The following is a 24,226-nucleotide window of genomic DNA, read 5'->3' as shown; positions in this document are numbered from 1 at the left end:
ATCATGTAGAATTCATTCATTTTGAGCCAGTGTGCACACACGTGGAAAGGATATTCCTGTATACTAGAAATAATAGTGTGGGTCAGAGATAAGCTGATTTCAGAACTTTTGTGTTAATTAAAGTTACTTTTATTTCAGGACAAAGAATCGCCGGATCATTTTTAATCATAGAAATATGATACAGCACTCACCATCTTGTGCTAGGTAGGAGAAATGGGGAATCAAATTCAATTATAAATTAATTGTCTGAAATTGAGAGGACATTTAACCTAAGAAACAGTATTAATTATAATATTTTTGCTTCATAGACTATCAAAGAAAAGCATCTTTAATCAAAAATGTAGCTAAGTACTAGAGCACACTATTGTCATAATATTAACAATGAAAAATATAAAGTATTAAAATAGAAGGGAAAGGATAATCTTTAAGTAAAATTTGATGGTGAGTGAAGGGGAGGTCAATGGAAGCCTGTTTCCAAAAGGCTTGAGAGACCCTGCTGAGGGCCATACTTGCCAATGATTTGAGTTTATCAAAGTAGTCCACATTATCCAATGGTTTTGTTTTCCTGCAACTTTATTAATCCATGGTCAAATCCAATGAAAATATTAAAAAGAAGTTTCCAAAACTACACAGTTGATAGCTTTTAAGAGCTCTCTGTTATTGTGTATTGTTGTAAGTGTTTTGTTATTTGGTGTGGCTGTTAATCTCCTGCCTCACCTAATCTACCTGGCTAAACTTTATCATAGTTACGTTTGTATAGAAAGAAAACCTTACATCTGGAGGGTTCAGTATGACACTTTTGGACATTTATGAAACTCTTGAAATGTAACCTTTGTAGATAAAGGAAAAGACTATTTATGTATATCCAACTTCACATCCAAACTAAAATTTTTTATTTGTTTTTGATGCTTATGAAAGAATAGCTTTGTAGATATTCTTTTTAAGGAAAACTTTGATGGTAGGAGTGGAGCCTAGTGCCTCCGTTACATACTAGTCAAATACTCTATCACTGAGTTATTTATCACTGTTCTTAAGCTCGAAAACCACCCAAAGATGGAACCAATAAAGGCAAAATACAAAGGAAGTTTTTCACTTGTTCTTTTTACACACTTCAAGTCTATATACTCTGAAAGTTACTATCCAGAAGTCAAATATGCATGCAAATCCAGTGCCGACTGGACGGAACTGATCAGGCGAGGAAGTCTTGGCCCTGACTGTGAGCTGGTGGACCCTACAGGAAGTGGCTGGGGTGAGAGCTAAAAGATATGCCGCAACAGAACCAGATGGTTGGAGAACAATGGAAGAGAAGGATTTGAATGTGAGGTCTTGGACCTACCACTCAGAGATTATCAGTGTGCTGTGTGTGGTTCGGTATAGAGTGGGAAAAAATGAAGAGGAACAAATGAATTGTTAGTGATCAACTTGGGAAAACCTTTATGTGATCTTGAAATAGAGCTTCCCCAAGGGTGGTGGAAATGGTTGGAAGAGAGTCAGAGAAGGGCATTAGAAGAAGATGTGAATAAGAAATAACGTGACGAGATCATTACACAGAATCTACTCTAAGTTGATGATCATTACTTGGGGTCTAAACTAAGCGATGGTGTAGCAGGCATGAGTCTCTCCTACAAAGAGGGCCTTAAGTCCAATTAGACACTGTTGGTTACTCACAAGTCTTTTTGCCCCTTTACCACTATTGCAGCATTCAGCATGTACATCTTACCAGGCTGCTCTAGTAGTTGGTAGGCTTTACAGCTGGGTAGATCCACTAGTTGTTTTTCTCCCTTGGCACCTTGCATAGCACCTTCTGATACTATGAAAGTTAGTTCTCAGGGAGGTGACTTGAAGGTCGGTTCCAGCTCCATTATCCGACCTAGCTAACTATCCATGGCTGGTTAAGTCATAGAAACTGGAAAAGAACTTACTACTATAATTCTCTGTTTTCTAATATAGTCTATCATTCCTTTTCTCCAGCCAGCTCCTTCCATGTTCCCCTACACTATCTCTAATTCATGACCTCATCTTTAGTTTACACACACACACACACACATACACACACACACACCTACTGAATCAATTTGGTGTTTAATGTTAGAACAATTTTGAATACAATCTCTGTTTTCTAAATACTAAAACCCACAAATAAGTTTAGCTCTTACATCAAAGAAGTTTCTTTTGAGACAGATGAAGACTATTAAAATTCACAGCTGGTCAAAATGTGGAGGATAAGTGACCATGGGGGGTGCTGAATTTCAATTGGGACATTAACAACACAACCCTTAATGCTTAAGGCTCAAGGAAAATCACAGAAGAGAGCATAAAAAAACTGTAAAATACAGAGAGAACAGAATACCCTCTATGAGATAATGTTCTACAGGCACACCAAAGAAGCTGCACCTATGAAATCTCAGTATGGTTGCTTAAACAAGACCTGCCTAATGAGAAAAACAACCAACATCCCGGTGTGGATTGGGGATATTTCACAAGGCCCTTTCCTTAGAAAAGGTATAGGTAAGCAGTAGATGCTGACACAGAGAGAATTAGTTTTCCCCAGGGGAAAGCCCTGGTTGGTTTGCAATCCCAAGTGCTCAGCTTCAACACATGTAGATATATGAGCAACACTAAATTGATTCAGGAGGTTGTACATGTACGTATGCGTGTATATTTATGCATGTATACATATGTGTGTATATTTATGCAAATATAATATATATTATACATAAAACTAAAGATGAGGTCATAAATTAGAGAGGGAGTGGGGAACAGGGAAGGATGTGGATGGAGAGAGGAAACGGTAGAAATTATATACAGTACTCATTGTGAAATTTTCCAAAAACAATTTTAAAAAGAAACGAGTGAACAGGTTAAAAGAAAAACACATGGAAGACAGTATAAGTGGAGAAGAGGCAAGCCATGGGAACACTGGTGCACAGAAGCCAGAGCTCGGCCATCACACACATACTCGTTGGCAGTCAAACAAACCCATAGCGGGGACACTATAGATCCTAATATGTGGGCCTCGGGCAGCAAAGTAGTTGTACTCAGATAGTCTTATTTTCATAGGAACTCCTTGGCTTCATGCCTCACAGTGCCATAACAGCAGAGCTGAGGACTGCAGGGCTTCGGCTACAATGTCAATTGTTTCCTGCCCCGGAAAGAAGACACCTTGTCAAGATATGGAATTAGATACATATTTGTCACCATGATCAAAATACCTGAAAGACACAGCTCTGAGATGAAAAGATTAATTTTGTATGGTTTTAGAGAGTTTGGTCTGTTGCTGACTGACCCATGTGTTTTGGGGAGCCATAGATAGACTTGAGGTTGAAAATAGACCATTTCTAGTACCCCAGGCTTTTACCTAAACAAGGCAACATTCATTCCCAAGTGCTTATTTTTAGTGGGAGCCACTGTTAGTGGCAGTGCTGGGCAGAGGCCAGGCCTGCCTTGGATGGAGCAGCGTAGGTCTCCCAGCTCTTTTGTGGTTTTGCTTCACATGGCCTTTTACAATTTGTTGGCTCAGGAAGTAAAAAGGAGAGACTCAGCAGATTTTTCAATTTTTTTCTACTTCAAATATTCCTTTAATGTTAGTATTTCTAGGACAGGGATTCTTGGTGTCCTAATTAATTGTTCTTGATGTTTTCCTTCAAAGCATCCTTTTGCATTCATGAGTCTGACCACGGCTTTTTGGTTCTTATTCTTACATACTGGTAGTTTCCTGTGACACCGAGAAATCCCGGTCTCTGTGGCCAGGTAAACGTGGCTGAACTCGGTGGCAACTTTAGAGGGAGGGAGGCAGCTTTAAGAAATGTCAGCTGGCAAAGGAAAGGGAGCTGATAGGGCTGCCAGACACTGCCTGCTTCTCACTCCCCACTCTAAGGTCTGCCTTTAAAATCTTTTGTTATTCTGCAATACATTTTCAGCTGCGTTTGAAGTAATTAACACCCGGAATGGAATCCCATTGTCACATTTAATTATCAGATAGCTGCTTTCCTTGGGAATATCTGACAGTTTCGCCCAAAATGTTGGTCTTAATCTAAAACCACAGAGAGACCTCTGACACAGTGAAAAGCTGCCAGAGTGGCATTTATTAAATATAAATGGCTACATGTCTAAAAAGGAGGTGCAGAAAGCATGCTGGGTCTCATCTTAGGGAGAAACCTCTCAGCACAAAGGGAAATCGCATCTGCCCTCAGCTGAGGGAGCTTCAGGGTCACATGGGGTCACATGCTTGGAAGGGTGGGACCTGGGGCTTGCCTTAAAGTGCTGAATCTGCATTGAGGGGGTAAGGCGTTCTGACCGAGTTCTAGGTCCCCATCTGACAAAAGCTAAATTCCAGAGCTTCTGTCAGTCTGTTATCTGAGAAGCAACTGGTGAGAGGAAAATACTAAGCGGCATTGATTTGAAAAGAGGCAGCTCATTTCTCTGCATGTTAGGAACCTTCAGTGAATTAGCTGAATATATGCACTGAGGGAAAAAAAAAAGCTGTTGCACTCTGGTTAGTATCTTGTAATAGGCTGGAGTGTGAAGACCATTAACAGTATTAGATATTAGGTGCCTAATGAATTGTGCCCGTTATTGGAGATCTTCTGTGACAACAATTCTTTAAAAGCTACAAAGGTCTGTTTCCTCTCTGTCATGGAGAGAAGATGCTATTAGAGACACCAGGAATTACTTCCAGGAGGAACAGCGGTTGAAGAAATGCATGGCGAGATCTGGTACTTACTATGTGAGGACTATGGCCACCGCATCATTCAGCACACTCTCCCCAAACAGCAGTGTGTACAGATCGGGGTCCACATGGAGTTCATGGAAAATGGCCAGCACCGTCACTAGGAAGACACACATAAAGGTGACAAGTTAGCTAAGACACAGCCACAAAGTGTGTCTTTGTTGTGGTCACTTTTAAAAAGCATTTATTAAATACTGACAGTCCTAAACTCACCTCTATAAGAACACAAGATCTTCATTCAAAACCAACAGATTATGTTGTTCCCCTAGCCCTCCACGAAGAAGTTCTAGCCATGCTTATTTTCTAGAGATGCCTCTCTCTGCACACCTGACCCACGCTTTGCTGCTCCTTGAAAGTCACAATGGACTTGCTTTGACTTTTTTTTTTTTTTGTAGAATGTGTTTTATTATGATATTTTAACATATTACATATACATATATTTAAAGCAACTACTACTTCTATTGTGCCTGAAAACTATATCTAAACACAATGGATAGGAGTTTATTCTTCAAATACATAAAGTTCTTCAATATGAAGAAAATGTGATTGGGGCAGAAATTCCTTCACCAAATCAACTTCACCATTCCCTCATTCCTTTATATGTGCTTATATTCACAATGTGTGTGCGCGCACACACACACACACACAGGCACAGGCACATGAAAGAGAGAGAGAGAGAGAGAGAGAGAGAGAGAGAGAGAGATTTTTCTATGCTCCTGAAAATCCTCTTCTTCATTCTTTAAGGGTCTTGAGAGAGACTTCTTCCAAATCCCCTGATCTCCTCAGCTTTGAGCTGGCTGATTCTTTTATGATCCCAGCATTTGGATCAAATCACAGGCTTATAGAAGACTGAGCTTCCTGGAAATAGGTTCCAATTTGCAAGCTTTGGTGTTTATTTGACTAGCATGCAATAATTATTTGATAAATGGATGAAGGAATGGACAATTGAATATTGATTGTTGCAATAGCCTACCACAGTGGATGGAGAGGCAACCAGATCCTGGCTCTCATCTGCCCCTGAGAGCACATTCAGCCATAAAAACGGATTCAGGGTTCTCCAGAGCAGGACTCGCTCGCTCAGTTGCTACCTGCTGTTTAGCATGGGGCCTGTGTGACTCTATCACAGCTATAAATGATGCAAGCTGATCCTCTGTGCTCCTCAAAACTTCCTGGTGTCTCGGTATTTGAAACAGTTGTGCAAAATATGATCCGCACCCATTAAGAAAATGACCCACTGAATTGATTGTCAAGAAGGGGAGAGAGTGCTACAAAATGATACCTGCCCATGGTGGGAAAAAGGCAGAATGGGTATTTTCACTCTGTTCTTTCCTCTCCAGGTTCATGGAGCACGAGGCCAATCTGTATTCTGTAAACAGAGTGCTAGTTGGGTTTGGGGGGATGGGGAAGGAAAGTGAGTTAAGTGTGAAGGGTTTGCAGGTAATGAAGAAATTTGGAGGTTGCTCTGTCTGCCACAGTAGAAAACAATTGAAGGTCTTTAGTAAGAGGGTTGACACATTCTGATTTGAACTTGGACATAAAGCTCAGACAGCAGAACAGAGGCAGGATAGAGAGGTGGCTCAAGGCCTTCCTAGTAATTCCAGTAAAAGATGGGTTTTACTGGAGAGGAAAGGGAGAGATGTGGAGTCAGGCTCCAAGCACTGACGGCCATGCACATCTATCATTGCAAGTGCAGATGGCCCAGTGACCACGGTGCTTATACATGACTTATTTATTGGTTCTCATCTTCCCAGCCCCTCGGCACTATGCTGCAGTGTAGCATGCTGCTTAGTGACTGGATGAGCAAGAGTATTGTAAGGACAGGGAGGAAAGGAAAAGCACCCCCACGCTACTTAAGAGGAGGACTGGGGGGGCCTTTGTGCTTGAGAGATGATCGAAGAGATTATTCCAGACTTACTATGAAATATAATGAACATGCTTAAAATAATGTATTACATACTCGAAGATCAGATTTTGAGTGCTCCCATTACAAAACAGTAACAAAAACCAAACCAAACCAAAAAGATTGATGAGATGTGAAGTGAGGCATGTGCTAATTCGCATGATCAGCCTTCCCACTGTTCATAGGCATAAAATGTATCACATACTATAAGGACAGATGAGTTTTATTTGTCAAAGTATTTTATCTTTCTTTAATGCCCTTTTTTAAAACAAAGAAGCCACTGCTAGGATCTAACAACAAAACAAATAAAAGGGGTCATGAATTAGATAGCAGAATGAATGGCAGTGGGCCTGATTCCTTTTTAAAAACAAGGATAAAGTGAATTTCATTATTCAAGTCCAGAGGGTCCTGTTAATTACAGGAGGTAAATGGGAGAGATCTCCTCTCAGCTCCCGAGTGCCTTTGAGCCCTTTGCTACAACGGGCAGCCTCTACAGGTGGAGATGGGAGAGTCAGAATTCATCTCTCTTAGGTGATCTCTTTTTCCTTATCAGGTTGAATCAAGAGCCTGCATCTAACCAAAGCAATGAGCTTTCAACTGAGGTTTCAGTGAACAACGTTCTCTTTCTGCTGGGATCTTGTGGGATAAAATATAAGTTATTCTTTAGCAGAAAATTCTATCTCTGCGGTTCAAGGGCCAACTTCAGCTTCTGGGTATATTTGTTCCTGAGCTCTGAGGATAGCTTGAGGCCCATCTCTACTCTTGGGAAGGTTTCCTAGGTTCATGTGCAACTTAAGGCTTGGTTTCTTATTCTAAAGTTCCTACTCATTGATATCCACTCTGTTCTTTGAGATAGATCCTGCATTTTCCCAAAGAGAGCATAAGGCTATTTTGAGGAAAGTATTTATCTGTATATCCAGTTATGTTCAAAAATGATCTGACATTCCCACAATTCCTCCTGAACAAAGAACTGAGCCGTGCTTCATAAACGATATCCCACACAGAAGAGAAAGCTATTACTTTGCGAATTCCTATCTACCCTGTGAGGAAACAGAGCAGCTTCAGAATAAAGCCGGCTAGTGTGTCCTAGAGCGGGGAGTATTTTGTCAGGACGGCAAATGAGTTGAATAGGTGAGTCAGGGAATTAGCCACCCACTCTGCTCCTGAGCTTGGAACTTTTAAAAGAACTCATTTAGTCAGTTCACAGACAGCGCTCAGTTTTATCCACAATGCCCTACACGCTTAGCTGCGCTGTCCTAGTTTAGACTTTCTTGAAACAGCCACAGTGTAATTCATAGCAGGCTCTCCTCAGATCTTGCTGGGTTGGGGAGACTAGCCCTAACTCAAAGCTAGGCTAAAAATAATTAGTACTTATTTAAGATGAACGTTTTGTGACCTAAAGAGAACATTCTAGGTAGCAGGTATAAGAGTGCATAGGAAGGAGAGAGGACATAATCAGATTTTCGAAACCTATGATTTTATTTGGCCATGTTTGCCTGTATCCCATTGTGGTTCACATGCCGCTGCTGCTGCTGCTTCTTCTGTGCTTGGGAATTCCTTCTCTTATACTTTCTAAGACCTAATTTTTAGTATGTGTGTATATATGTATGTATGTATATATGTATATATGTATATATGTATATGTGTATATATGTATATATGTATATATGTATTTATGTATGCATATATGTATATATGTGTGTGTATGAATGTATTGGGTTTTTTTTTCCAAGAGAGGATTTCTTTGCATAATCTTGGCCGTCCTGGAGCTAGCTCTGTAGACCAGGCTGGCCTCGAAGTCGCTGCTTCTATCTTCTGAGTGTTGGGATTAAAGGTATGCACCAGAACCACCTGGTTTGGTTATTTATTTTTAATTGTATTATTTTATGTATGTGAATGTTTGCCTGCAACTATATATGTATAGAGTGTCAGAACATCTAAGAGTGACATTACAGATGGTTGTGAGCCACCATGTAGGTACTGGAAATCAATTCCAGGACCTTTGTAAGAACAAGTACTCTTTAGCTGCTGAGCCATCTCACAGCCCTAAAAACTGATTTTTTTTTTTTTTACTACAGAAAAATACACTTTGTTTCTCAAGTTGGTAATAAGGGATATAAGTTGCTGTGTTGGTAAAAAGGATTCCCATTCACACAGGTGCGTGCCTTCATTTAGGACGTGGAAAGAGTGTGACAACTGAGTGACTGACAGATGCCACAGAACCGTGGGTGAGTTCTGCAAAAAGAGCTTGAGCAGCCAAATGGGATGAGTGAGAAGAGTGTGGGTGGCTGTGTTTCTGGGGTGCACTTGTGAGGTGCGATAGAAAGCGAAAGCAGCACCATTAGAACGCAGAACCGAGTAGGGCTTTCTTCTAGATGGTTCTATGCTGTAGGTTCGGTAGAAAGAATAAGGCAGAAAATAGAAAGGTTGTAGACAGAGGATAGAATTGAAGGGAACTAATAGGATGGGGTCTGAAGAAGGCAGAAGGCAACCAGGGACAGCAGGGAAGTTATGTTCTGAGTCATGAAAGAACGTCTGCTGCAAACTGGGTACCAATGCATGACTCAGGCTCCTGGAGGTTGGACATGATTGCAGTATCTCCAGCAGGGGTGAATCCAAGGCTTATAGCACACTATTAGAATCAAATGGAGACCAATTTTCAATCTCTAAGGGAAATCCAAACACTGAAATAGTGTGATATTTTTATTAATATCATCATCTTACAGAAACTCTAACTAGTCTGATCATAACCAGAAAGATAGTAAGAAAACATTCTTAGAGTAAAAAATCCAGAAAGTGACTATTGAAGCCAATCAGAATGCCAACGTATTGACTGCTAAATAATGCTGTGTATTTTTAACTGCTTGCCTGTAAATGATCGCTCTCTGGAAGCTCTGTCAGTAACTTTGAAGTCTTCAGAGTGATTTAGTGACAGTCCATGCCTTAGAACCTTTGTTAGCAGCTCTCTGACCCATATTTTCTTGATGTTTTACAAGGAATTTAAATTTCAAATTGTATTTCAATGTGCCAGCACTCAGCAACCTAGCACACTATCTGCTAGGTCGATAGACAACAAGACACAATAGTTCCCTCCCTTGTCATTCCAAGTCATCACTCAGTATTGTCAAATGCTAGCTTTCTTTGTAGTACTTGCTATTTCTGTGCAAATCAGTATGTATGACCCTTGTCCATGACACATGAAGACTCAGAAGGATCCAAGGCTTCTGCAGCTGAGTCCTTGTTAGTCAGGACAGGTGTTATTCATTTATATATATATATATATATAAATGAGGTGGCATTCTTCTCTTGTTAAAAGAGTCATGTGAACTTTGTCCCTCTACAAATGGCTTAAGTGATTATAGGGGAGTTTTGAAAACAGTTGTAGCTTTGTGATTACAGACTAGAATACTGAGATTATTTTGAGTCTAGACCCTCCCTCTCCACATACTTGACTATGTAATCAATTTATGAATGGGTTTTGCCAGTGGGGCTCTGCCAGTCATATAACAATAGAAAGATAACAGAATCCTGCCCTTCTGAACTAGGTCCAAGAATGATGCTCTCTGGAAAGCATGTCATTAGATGCTCCTTTGTTGAGGTCATTCCACAAATTGTATATTCCACAAAGCATGACGAATGACTTAGGCCTAAAACATGGCAATTTTACCTGACCTTCATAGTGATCCATGCTTTAGGTATTGAGATAGTAGTGAAAAGGTGTCATATGCCAGCACACTCTTGCAATCTTTTCAGACAGGTCTCCTTAGGAGAAACAAGCTCTGGTGGCCAAAGTAGTGGTTTCAAAGGATAGACCAGGGATTGTTGGAGTTTCTTGAACCGTACCCAGGAAGATCTTCTTGGTCAGAACTATCTTCATAACAACAGGGAAGTGGTACTTGCATTTTTTCTATTCTTATTCTTTGGTTTACTAAAATAGAGTTTACAAAAGGCTATGTGATAGCATTAGTACAGTATATTGCCTTCGGGGGGGGGGGCAGATGTAAGGAGTCCCTGTCTTTTATTGCTCATATCTTACACTGAAGAACTTTGCAAATATATAAGGAAATAATGCTGCTACTCTCCTCAACATAGTTTTTTTTTTTTTTGGTCTCTCTTGGAAAATAAATTTATCTTTCATATGTTACATTATTTATAGTCAAATGTACAAATTATTGCTACTTCAGTCAATAAAATGAGATTTTGAGATTTATTTGTCTTAATTTCTAATTGGATAAATAATAATGGGTACATCAACAGAAACTCTCTTTGGAGGTCTTTCTTAATCTGGGTGAGTTATGAAGAGCCATATTATAAAATGACTGTCCTAAGATAGGTGGGCATATAATGGCTTATTCTCTATGCACCGAGAATGACACTAGCTAAGCATCCTGTTGAGAAAGATGAGGAAATGTTTCCCTTTGTTAGTTTCTGAGGAGCTCAGTTTACATGTTGGATCCTCACCCAGAAAGGCTCCCTGTGTCTTAACATCTTTTGCCATGCAGTAACCCCACTGATTCTGAGTGTATATGCAAAAGATTTGCAGTAACTCTCAAACAAGGGAATGGTTGTCTTTTTACATTAACCCCAGAAGCCTATTTCTTGAGTCACACTTCCATCACTGGTGTCTGTATTTGTTTAAGGCATTCTTTCTAAAGGTTAAATATTGGGGAGCTGTTTCTTTAATGGAAAGATGTACAATAAAAGCACAGACAATCACAATCCTATTCCTGACTTCATGGCTGCATGGTGTTTGAGAATAATTGATTTCACCTTTTGCTCAAAAGCCACAAGTACATCCCCTACTGGTCTCTGGGAGTAGAAAACAGTAACCAGAAGGTCATACGATTTGGCAGTAAGAAAATCAAATACTAGCATGTAAAAGCTGCAAAGAAATATATTTAATAATCAACCCAGGCAGGTACTAGCGCCTAGGTCTTATATCTGGGAATGCATGGATTGAAACCTGCTTGGCACTTCAGCTAGTGCTTTAAAATTTTTCCCCAAAGGTATCTACAGCAAGAATATTCTAAATTTAACATTAGCAGAGAACATAAACATTTAACAAAGACCCAATTTCTCACCAATGGGGTTTAATGAGCCATGGTGCAGTTTAATGGGGATCTGTGCCTTATACCCTTTATCCAAGTGAAGATGACTCAGCCAGGCACACAAGCGTTCTCCAATCACAATGATTGCTTCAGCACATTGCAGTTTTAAAACAGAAAATGGCAGGCAAATGTTTACCTACAAATCATGAAATATATTCAGAGCAAAGGACAGTGGCTCCAACGAGCAGCCAAAGTTAGCAGTGGCTCACTAAGAAATCATCACTTGGAGGTAAACATAATACTGTGGCTCATTACATGGCACAATTATAAGGAAAGATAGAAGTCTAAAGAGCATTGTGTTAGTCATGATCATGGGGGATGTTAGGTAGGAGTGTTTCACCAAGTTTTCTTACTCTGAAAAGATATGAAACATATATTGTGTATCATAATTTCCCAAACTCTGGATAAGGACAATGAGAAATACTACATAATAGTTCCAACATGGAGAACATGTCCAAGGGCAAATGAACATAATACTGAGCACAATCAGCACAGGCAGAGGAGGAAAGAAAAGATAAAGACTAGAAAGAGGAATCCAGCAAGGACTAAGGCTGTTCTTTAGTGGTAGAATGCTTGCCTAGCCTCACAAGGCCCTGGACTTGAATTGCAGTGCTGCAAATGGGGTAGGGTGATGTCATGTGCTTATCCTGTCTGAGAATCTGAGCAATCCTCCCTTCCCAAATCTGTCAGTTAACAATACCTGGAACATGGGAATAGATTTTATTACATGACTACAACGGCTCTTGAACGTAAATAAGTCAGAAGACCTTAAAATCGGTATTTTATTAGTTCAGCTGAAGCAATAATGGTCAATCCTAATCACATGAGCCTGGGAGGGTGAAAATTCTCCCTAAACTGTCCCCCAACTTTGCATCTTCTAAAACAAAACAAAACAAAACACCAGCAATCCATCTATTCCAATTTGTGCTGGCCACATACTCTTGAATATGAGGCCATCACTAGAGCATGATCAACCAGAGGCCACTCCCTTAAAGAAAACTTTTTTACTCCTTCAAAGGCCACCAGTTGTTTATAGCTCCCCAGTCAGGGAGAGAGGCTGGTAAATCTCTTCCCCCATTATGCTAGAACAATGACGGGCTTAAACTTTATGTAGGCAACCACAGCTGCCATGAATCCATGAATGTGGCAATCCTGTCATGTCCAGATGAGCCTGCTTAGTTCCACTTCCCTCTGACCTCCAGCTTTTGTAATACTTGTGATTTCCTCTTCTGAAATCGTTCCTGAGCCTCAAAATTGGGATGATAAAGTGTGATGTACATGACCCACATGTGGCTGCACACTCAGCTGCCATTTGTTCTTTGCACTTTACCAGCTATGAGTTTCTACGTTAACCACTACCCACTTCACAAAACACTTCTTTGATGAGGTCAGAGAGGTACGCCAATGTATGTGGAGAGATCCTAATTTGAGAGGGATATTGTATACTATGCCCCTTTAGCAGAAGAATAATAGTAAGCTCACCCCTGGGAAACAGGAACTCCCCAGCTATGAGTCCTTTGCCAGATTTATAATAGCAGACCTGTACCTTCTCCTATGGAGCAAGCTTCATATCTACTCAGAGAAGTTGGTTGCCCCGACACCAGCCATACCGCTATTGCACACCTAGTCTCATCTTGCTATGGCAGGTATTACTGCAGTGCATAGGATTCACAGCTGGGTTAGACTGTTGATGATTTGCTTTCCTCCAACAGCATTCATAGCAGCGTTTAGTACTGTGATGACTAGCCAGAAGAGAAGGAACTTTCTGCTCAGCATCAACTTGATTTCTCGAGGTCCTGTAACCAGTGCATGTAGTGTTTTCAGCAAGATGGTTGTACCATCAAATTCTAGTGGGAAACCAAGAGCAATGGCAAAAACCTGAAATACTTAGGGGGATCTTTGGACCCTCAGACCTAAAGGAGGTATCCCACAGTTGGCACTGGGCTTTTTAATTTGGAAATCTTTGGTTGCTGAGATGAGTATAATCCCCTGTGTAGGGTAGCTCCAATGAAACCCTTTTCTTGTATGGGTATGAATGTAGCTTCTTCTTTTTTTTTTTTAATGTCCTTTTCCATATACTTTCCAAACATGCTAGGTGTTAGCCCTCCCCAAATCCCTTCCTCTGCCCTTACCTGTCATTTCTTTCTTCATCTTCAATCTCTCCCCATCTTTATCATCTGCATTCTATTATCCACTCTCCTTCCTTAATGTCTTTTTCCTCCTCCCCATTAACAATCTCTTTCTAGTTTCCTGGATTCTTTGGGTGTTCCAAATTAAACACACAAGTCTAAATATTTGACGCCTAGAACTGCAGATGAGGGAAATGGAGGGTGAGTACAATCAAAATACATTGTATGGAATTTCAAAGATTAATAAAAAATATTTTTAAAAAGAAAAGGGTGTGTTTCATAGATAACATTTTGGAATTCGTGATGCAGAAAAGACTTATGGGTCTTAGGAGATATGAGACAGTGCTGAAAGGGAACATTTCAGTGGAACAGTTCCAAATGATGGAGACATTCAGCTCGTAGATGTGTGTTCTTGGTGCTGAATCCCCACCTAAGAACCTGAGACCCCTGAGGTTTGGCCAAATCTTGAACTTCCCTGGTGTCCTCCAGGCTCTTTGGCATGGCACTGAACACTTAAGTACATAATAAATATTCTCCTTTCAGTAACATTTATTGCTTGTAAGTGAATTCACAATTTGAATGCAAAAAATGATTGTCATTAGTTGTGATTCTGTAAATTGTTACCAGAAAAACACCTAAGGCAGAATAAAAATGAATTTTATACAATAAAAATAAAGGAGATGAAACTTCTTGGGCTGGTGTGAGAGAATTTACTAGAGGGGTGTGAATAATGGGGAAAGTCAGGAACATTCTAAGTGTTAGAAGCGTTTGTTATATCTTTGCTGGCTTCAAAATTTAGAAGTTGATTTGCCAGGGCAGAGAGAGGGGTCTTGGACAGCAGTGGATATTTCTGTTAGTGAGCAATGGGACCTCAGCTCTGTAGCTGTAATAATCTGTATTCTGCCAGAAACCTGGATGGTTTTTATGAAAATGCCCCAACCAGCTAAAACTTTGACTTTGACCTTCTGAGACTCATAGCAAGGAACTCAATCCAGCTGGACTTCTGACCTTCAGAGTGGTGAGATAAAATTGTGATGCCAAACTCTGCTGGATCTGTGGTGATTTATTATACTGCTAACACATTAACATGTCTTGCCCCCCACCGACCATAGCAATTTGAACATGGGTGTGCTGGCTTTAGAACTGTAGAACCTGAGCTCCTGAGTAGGAATATGGCTGGAATGACCCTATTCTTAGCTCTTTCAGAGCCCCCTTTGACCCAATAGCACCACTGTCATTTAAAAAAAAAAAACACATATACAAATCCATGTTTTATATCATGCTTAACAAAATCAAGCTTGTACCAGAGGTAAAAAAGAAAAAGGGTGGGAGGAGGAAACCATAGGATTCTGCCTATGGGGCTATGGAAGCTAAACCCTGATGTAGTCATCTCTGAATGTCCCTCCTGGCGCTGTCATCACACACAGCATACCATGTCATCCGGTCTCTCTGAATATGTTGTTTGATATCTCATAGAGTCATCTTATTCTCCCTGTCCAGGCCACACTGATGTGTACAGTCACTCTGAGGCACTGGCACTGACCAGGATGGGGTTCAGACCAGGGCACCAGGATCACAGTCTGGGCAAGCCACGTCTTGGGAGAATTAAGTCCCAAATCACAAACTAGCTCCCACAAGGGAGCCAACAGCAATGGCTGGAATTTTCTCATGTGGGTATATAATTTTTAAATTATTCTGAATTTTCTACAGTAATTGTTTAGTACTTTCTAGTCTTAGAATGAGCAGAAAGCCATTCATAAAATCGGCCAAACTTATAAACATACACATGGTACCCAGAGTCCCTTTCTCAGTGCCACAGATGCTGTATGTGAGGCCCTAGCTGTCCTGAGTATCTCTTCTGTGCTTCCAGATCGCTGACTCCCCTTTCTGTGCAGACTCTGGGCTCCTATCTCTCCTTTGTTTGGGGAGACTGCCTGCCCTTCTGTGGTTTTCCTTCCAGCTCTGTGACCTCTTTTCTCTGTCCTTCTAAAGCTCCTTGCCTTAACACAAACACTGTCCAGGAAAGCATCTTCAGTGTGCTTCTCCCCGTGGAATCCCAGTCTTCAGCCAGCCGTTGCTTCTCTCTGTGCTGATACACACCCAGGTCTCAGCCACCTCCCAGGCAGTTTCACCTGCAGTGGCTCTGTGTACCTGTCACTGGCAATGGCTATCTGATTAGTTTTCCACTCCTTGGGAGCAAGGCTCCATAAATCTGCTTTTCTTGAGTCTAAGGAATACATCGTCACCAACCCAGAAGCTTTTCGTTTGTGTCTTAAGAAGATAGATAAATAGATAGATAGATAGATAGATAGATAGATAGATAGATAGATAGATTTTTATTTGCAATGGGAAAATCTCTGGCTTTAGAGACTACAATAATAGAAGTCAAATTACACTTTGCAGGCCAGCAGTTTACAAGATCAGACAAGGAGCCAGAAATCTATCCTGAAGGTGTGATATTACATCAGATACTGCAGCAAGAATTAGCTTTGTTAGTCCTGAAGTTTTGGCCCCCTACAGTAATCCTTTCTAGAAGGAAAATAATGCAAAAAGTAAAACACTCAGTTGCCAGTGAATTTATTTTCTTATGTGAAAGGGGTGATTTTTAAAGTGCTATCACCCCAAGAAATAACACACACTCACTTAAAATGGTCTTCTGGGATAGCAAGGCAGCCACTAAGGCCGGGAGTGAGTGCATAACCCTGCTTCTCATTGCAGAGAACTGGATTAAAGTTCTAGGTGATACAACCCCCTCTTCTGGTCTTTTTCAGACACTGCACACACACACACGCAGGCAAAACACACATACACATAAAGTAAAAATAAATGCATGATTTTAAAAAACAAGTTACTCTTCATTTGTATTGTTTCCCTTGATATTTTCTGGTGAGCAGTGAACATTAATTCTGTTGGCTGGTTGAATGAAGGAACCTCAAAGGTTAATTCTTGAGGTAGGAGCAGCATCTGTGCTGTGTGTTCTCCAGGTCATCCACCACTTCCTCTGTTCACTGTCTGGCCTACAGTGCTTGTTTATAGATGCTATTTCCATTTCTTTTCAAATCAAGGCAGTAATAACACACAGTTTCTTATCTAGAACATCCAGGTAAATGGAAGACATTTTCAAGTATTCTTAACCCAAGGGCCCAAGCATCTTCTCAAACCAAGAAAAACTAATCTTTGTCCACCACTAGTGGGTACTCTCCTGCCCCTAACACATTACCCCTAACACATTATCCCACCCTTAGGGATGTATAAACACTGACCTCACTCATCCATGATTTTTTTCTACTTGACTAATTTTTTTCCATGATTTTGACTTTACTACATGCTGTGCCCTAAAAAGATACAGATAGTCAGGACACTTCTGAATGTAGTTTTTGCTTCAATGTACAACATCACGTTTAACTCACAAACAGAAGGTGTGGGCTGGACAGCGGCTTTCAAAGCATCCATCCTGCCGGTCTGCCTTTGAGCACCACTGAGGATGAACTACTCCCGCTGAGTACAGTCATTCCGTTCCCAAGAGCAGCGAGCCAAAGACGTCCATCAAGCTCAGCTGTTTCCCAGCTGCCCACAGGACTGTGGAAGTGCTTCAAATGGTTTTTCAGTGTGTTCTTGAAACCCCATCGTCAGGACACCTGGAGTCTCTCCGCATCTACGTCCAATATCCTGAGGCATAGCTGGCCATCCTTGATTACTGCCTCCAAGTCTGTTCTGGGCAGCTGATGCTCCATGACTGGACTTCCAACTTCTCAAGCAAGATCTTGGTGTGAGATCCTTGAAATTCATTACTCTCCTGGAGTAGACGAAAGGGGATAGAAACCTGACTCTGGCATCAACTCAAGCCAAGTCAGGGTGCCGACTATGATGTGAATTAATTTGGTGAAATGGAGCCAGTTACCTGACTTAAAGCTTCACATGCATGGCATTGATAAGGAGAAACACTCATTCCTTAGATGTCCTCGTAAATGGCTAAGAGGAATCATTTCTGCAAGGTGCTTGGCATAGAATGGTGGACAAAGAATGGTGGCCACCATGGCTATTTACTATTCATGCCAGTGGTAGGTCTAGCCATCAAAAAAAGTGATGATATCTGCACTTGTTTGTTTCCTTATTGACATAAAATGACTTGAGGGAGAAAAGTAGAGAAAGGCTAAAAACGTTCTTTCTTGCAACTCTGTGCATACTGTATGCACATTTACTCTCTCTGAGTTGTAGGGTCCTTGTTCGAAAATGAGGAGGTTGAAAGAGATTGTCTTTTAAGGTCTCTCCACACCTCAAACTTTATAGCTCTCAGAATCCCATCCTCTGAACTACGGATATGGATCCCTCACATCCTCCTAATTATGCAGAAAGAGGCCTGCTCTGGTGCTGGGATCAAGAGAGTAGTTTAGAGAGGAACTGAGCTTCAAATGCAGAGGGTAGAATGGCGGAAGTTATTAATGAGTTTAACCTTCTCTGTTGGAACGAGGAGAGAACTGTCTCTCTAGCCTTGATCCCAGAAGTATCTGAGCCCAGGGATCCTTTGCTAATGTTGAACAGGTCACAATATTTGGAGCCCTGGATGGGAATGAAAACCCTCGGCTGGCTCATCATAGGCCTGTCTCTTACAGATGAGAAATAGGGCTCCTGGCTCCACTAGCTGGCATGTTGTCTCTTCAAAAAGGCTCAGCTTGGCTCCTGGTGAGGGGTATTTTAAAAATGCTGTCCCAGAGCCTTAGCCAACTTGGCTAATACAGGGCTCCCCTGTGTTTACAAAGCCCCTGGAGTGTTGATTTGTCTTTTAAATTCATTGCCAGTGGCTGGAACTACATTCTTCTGTAGGCTTGAGAATCCTGAGGCCTAACGGACCTGCCTTATTGCAAGCAGACTTATTCTCCAAATCTGCTACCCAGTAGTTGCTCGTTAAACATCCATTGAATGCAACCAGTAGGAAAATGAGAACTTGACTCTTGACTACTGAGTGTCTTTTTGTTTAACTTGATTGACATGGTGCTGTTTAGTCTCGAGAAATAGTGGTTGTGGGTCCAAGAATTTTGGAAGTGTGGTCTTCAGCACTGCTACTTGTGAGCTTTATAGACTTAAACAATGAAGTGTTTAGAAGCTCTGCTTCTTGGAATGGATAAGATCGCCTGGGCATGGTGGTGATCGAATCCGTTGGATCAAATGTGTCCAGTCAGATCTTTGAGCAAACAGTTACAGACTGTTCTCAGTAGATGACAGACTCTGTGTGTAGGAGACTTCAGATGGAACCTCTACGTTTGTGTTTATCAGCTTTGGGTTGTGGTGCTGTTTGGATGGGTAGAGTAAAAGCTACTGATTTTCAGCTAGCTAAAAGTTGGCTGAAGTTGATTAAGACATTTTGCTCACATAGCTCTTAAGTGTCCTGCAACAGCATAGTCCAGAAACCTAAGCAATGCAAAGCCTGACACTCTGGTCTAGTTCTCATTAGCTGGCTGTGAAATCGCATGCTCTCTTCAAATTCCTTGGTACCTCAGTTATTCCACTAAAACGTGGCTCTTCTCTCCCTGAGACAATGATGTGAAATGAACGGAAACACTGTGTATGGAAGCTATTTGAGTTCTTGAAAGAGGTACACAATATAAATCCAAGCTGGTATTTTTATTTCTGAGTAAATTTGCTCGAGAATAGAATCTGGGTTTATATGAGGGTGTTTTATAGACTAAGGTTTATATAGAGGCTTTTAAACTGATGCTATCACAGTATGCTTAACATGGAATTGGATAGACCGAGAAAATGCATTCGAGTGCTGTTAAATAACACTGTGCAGGCTTGCAGCAGATCACATAAAGAAATTGGTTGGCCTGCCAGCACTATCTCGAAGCCTGATGGCTTCAGGGGGAAATGCTCTAGGCTAATATGCTCAGACTTCCTTTGAGATGCGATATCTTCCCCTTGGAGTTCAAGGAGAGCAGGTGAATATTTTCTCCCTCCTGTCCTCTATCTCACTCTTAGTACAGTGTTCTCTTCCAAATAGAATATTCTGGAAGTAGAGTCACTGTGTTTCTCCTCTGTGACCACACAGATAATTCAACTCCATGAACTTAATGCATTTGATTTTTATTCTTAAGGATATGGGAAATCACACCCGTCTGAGTCTATTCCTGTGCTACTTAGCAGATAGCAGATGTTAATTGAATGTTGTCTTTGCTCTCCAATGTTAATTGTGATACTGAAGAAACTCCATTGTCAATTGCATCTGGTTTGTGTGTTTATGATGTATTTATTTATTTATTTATTTATTTATTTATTTATATATTTTGGTGAATAGAATGTTGTTTAGATTTCTTTTGAATTCACAAGTTAGGATACTAAAACCAAAGATGAGCAGTGGAGTGTCTGGCTACTTGACACTCGGAAATACAGAGACGTGGAGGCCAGAGATGACAAAAAAAAATCAATATATAATATGATTATACAAAAGACTGACAGTCTCCCTGACAAAACAAGTAAATGAAGACCACCATCAAATAGTGACATACAACAGTGACCAGATAACATGATCAAAGAGACCAAAGGAAAACACAAATCAAAAATAAAAACTGTGGATTATCCTAATGTTAGTAATCATTTCTCCCATGTTAAAAAACATGAAAACTAGCCAGGTAGTGGTGGTGCATGCCTTTAATCCCAGCACTTGGGAGGCAGAGGCAGGTGGATCTCTGAGTTCGAGGCCAGCCTGGTCTACAGAGTGAGTTCCAGGACAGACAGGGCTACACAGAGAAACCCTGTCTCTCAAAAAAAAAAAAAAAAAAAAAACCCTAAGACTTTAACTGAGGAGTTCAATGACAAATGAAAAATTATGAGAGACAGCCCAATTAAGTCACCCCTATGGAAGAAGCTTTTCTCCAAAAATAACAGTTCTGCTTTTAATTATAGGTTCTTGGGTCTGTTAATCAGCCATCTTCCCCACGACTAAGCTTGGTGCAAATAACAGAAAGGGATTCAGCAAGATGCCCTGTTTAATTAGAAGGAATTTAATTAAAAATATTTTTATACACATGACCAATCACCATTATTTATGCAGATGTTCCTCGTACTGCCTTGGAGACGCTTCTGCACACCCTGCATGGCCCCCTTTAAATATGCTGCTGCGTTTTCTGCAAGAGGTGCTACGAAATGAGAATCACTGTGGCTGGTAGTTAATACCTATTTTTATCAAAACAGCAGTGCAGCTCACACATCACCCGTGCAGCGTAACCATAGTAACCCCAAATAGAAAGGGTCTTCAGATTATCATTGCGATCAAAGGTAAAACAGTTCATGTGCCTTTGAAACAGTTACACTGTGGTAAACTTTAAAGGATGAAAGTGCCTCTTTTAAATCTTGTTTTTCTACTACTTAAATGTTAAGAGAAAAAATTTGACTTGCAAATGTGGCGTATGGAAATGCCTCTCATTTTGGACAACTCTTCCTCAAAGTGTTAGTAACTGAAAAAATGAATATTCACATGTACACATTTCTCTAGTGCTTCCATCTGAGTATGATACGGAAACAATAATCATATTTTAATGTTATATTAATATTATTAATAGTGATTATTAATAATATTAATAATCATGTGTCCAAGTCAGAGAATTTGTTTCCGAGAGAAATCCCACATTAAAGAGCTCAAGATGAGAAGCTATATTTTTGTGCCCGTGGGCTCTCGTGAGGATGGTAGACTCACATCCCATGCTGAACTGCAAACAATGACTCAGGGTGTGGACTGGCAGTCAAATTACAAAGGAAAGGCATCTTTAATGAGAGGAGCAGTGGAGCTGATTTAAACAATAGCAAGGCTCCAACCCAAACATGGATCTGAATGGGGCTTTATAATATAAGGGCAGTGTAGAATGGGTGGGAAAACATTAGCAGGTGGGGAATAAAAGGCGTAAATGGCCACAGCTGGTTAGTCTATTAAAGCATCCATGATCTAGATAGCAACAAACAGAGCCCAGCATAGACACCGCTATGGCCACATGCAACTACATGGGACAGCAGGGCAGTCACACACCCAGCAACTGCCATGAGTTGAGGATCTTAGAGTGCACGGCAGGGGTGTAAAAGAGCTTCCAGAGGGCATGGCTCTAATTGCTTATTTCCTTCCTTTGAATGTCTGTACTTGGGGTTTACTATGGAAGTAGACAGTGGCAAGAGGCAAAGGAGAGAAAGCAGATTTTTTATGGTGGCTATTTTATTGAGAACAAACTTCTGGCAATTTTATGTGCAGTCACAAATAATTAAAGTGCTGTGGTAGGGGTATCTGAGGAGGCAGTTAAACACCCCAGGAGAGTTGATTATTGTTAAGTTTTATCATAGACCTTACTATAGAAAACTTAGCAATTTATAAGTAATTTTTTTTACAAAGCATCTTATTTGATCCGTCAACGCCTCTGGGGAGAAACAGAAAATACTTTTTGTTTGACTTTGTCTTGTTTTGACAGGCATATTCAAGGATGCACAATATAAGTTCCAAGAATTTAAGGCACTAAGCTGTGGTTTCTCTCCATCATGCACACTGGAGACTGCCTCAGCTGATCCTATCACACCACACCCAGTACCACCCACCGCGCACAGTACCGCCCCTCCACGCAAAGTGCCACCCCTCCACGCACAGTAGCACCCCTTCCACACAGTAGCACCCCTTCCACACAGTAGCACCCCTTCCACACAGTTGCACCCCTTCCACACAGTACCACCCCTCCTCTCACAGTACCGCCCCTCCTCTCACAGTACCGCCCCTCCATGCAAAGTGCCACCCCTCCACGCACAGTACTGCCCTTCTACACACAGTACAACCCTACTACGCACAGTACCACCTCTCGGTTCACAGCCCTATCCCTACACTCACAGCAAAATTCCTCTACCTGTAGTACATAGTTCCAGACGTTGTCAGCAGCACTTTTTATACTTCTTTATTTCCTTATCAATTTCTTCATTTCTATTTATTTGTTTTGCAGCAGCGGGGATAAAAACAGGGCCTTGCACATGCTAGGCTCACACTCCATCACTGAGCTGTGTACCCTGTCCTGCTTTCTACATGCACCAAGCTCCTGGGAACTAAAACTTTAGAAGTTCACATTATCTTAGGAGAAAAAAAAAAAGTACCTTTCTTATAATTACAGTAAAAAAGACAATGTGACACAGTTCAAACTGTACACATGTATCACAAGGTCTTCCACAGATATTTATTTTAGTGGAAATACGTATAGTGAGCTTACTTCACTTTGCAATTAACCATTTTTACTCAGAAAAGCAAATACTTTATTTCTCAAGTTTTAAATTCGTCAGCATTGTGGACCAGGACCACCATTTTTCACTGACACTCGTGAGAAAGGGAACATTGGGGCCAACTCTGGACCTACAGAACCAGGGTTTCTGGATGCAGGACCCAGTAACCTGTATTTTACAGACTCACAGGAAGTCTTCTGTTTTTAAAATGGAACGACGCTAGCTAGCTAGCTAGCTGCAAAGGTAGTGATCTTAGCTGTCATCTAAGGACATACACAAGGAAAATAAGGCCTAGAAAGGTTAAGCGGCGAGCTTGAATTTGCCCTATGTACTTGAAGCAAGAATTGCATGAGACCTGGAGTCTCTCAGCTCTCAAGAATAAAAAATAGCACCAGTCTATGACACATGTCACCTAGGAGCTGATCTAGTTACCCATGAGCAAAAAGACTTTGACTTTGGATCCAACGCCTGTTGGCATCTAATTTCAGTAAATGAATTATAATCTATGCATTTAATTTAGTCTCTGGACAGGATAATGCCACCGTGAGTTTCCTAAATTCAATTAATGGGAGCCAGTAGTCACCCGATGAGAGCTGATACACAGTGCTCAGGGCTCCGTTCGGATATTTGGATTCTTAGCACATCCAAGCTGCTGAAGAAAGTGAAGATGTGTGACTTACATGTCATATTCGAATCTGCTGTTTCTGTTTTAAATTTCATGACATGCACAGTATCATATTGCATTTTAAGATCTTTTCCATTACAGTTCATGGTGGCTTACTAACAACTATAAAAAAGATTGCTTAATTTCTATATGTGGTTTTCCTTTCAAGCACCCATATAGGCACCCGTGCACATGCACGCACACACACACACACACACACACACACACACACACACACACACACACTATAACCATAACAAACACAATGTTTGTTTCCTTTAACAGTGTTTTAATTTTGATACCCTCTCCCATCTCCTTCTAACCCAACATCTTATCTTCTCTCTCTTCCCAACTTCACAATCCAGTGTATATCCCGCCAGGTTCTCTTTGCACTAAATTCCTCTTTAAATTATCACCACACACATTTGCAACAGATGTTAAATCAGAATTTGAAACAAAGAA

The 24,226-nt window shown here is 40.9% G+C and overlaps 1 protein-coding gene across 1 annotated transcript in view; it reads right to left on the bottom strand.

Annotated features, from left to right (window-relative positions):
• Slc9a9 (solute carrier family 9 member A9) overlaps positions 1-24,226 on the bottom strand; it is a 544,400-nt gene that overhangs the window by 366,026 nt on the left and 154,148 nt on the right. Inside the window, exon 6 of the mRNA XM_031346346.1 lies at positions 4,724-4,829. Coding sequence (XP_031202206.1) covers positions 4,724-4,829 — 106 coding nt within the window. The remainder of the gene's footprint in view (positions 1-4,723; positions 4,830-24,226) is intronic.

This window comes from Mastomys coucha, unplaced genomic scaffold, assembly GCF_008632895.1.
Source record: "Mastomys coucha isolate ucsf_1 unplaced genomic scaffold, UCSF_Mcou_1 pScaffold23, whole genome shotgun sequence".
NCBI classification, from domain to species: domain Eukaryota; kingdom Metazoa; phylum Chordata; class Mammalia; order Rodentia; family Muridae; genus Mastomys; species Mastomys coucha.
Note: the sequence above shows the minus strand (reverse complement) of the source record. Positions and strands in the feature narration are given on the sequence as shown.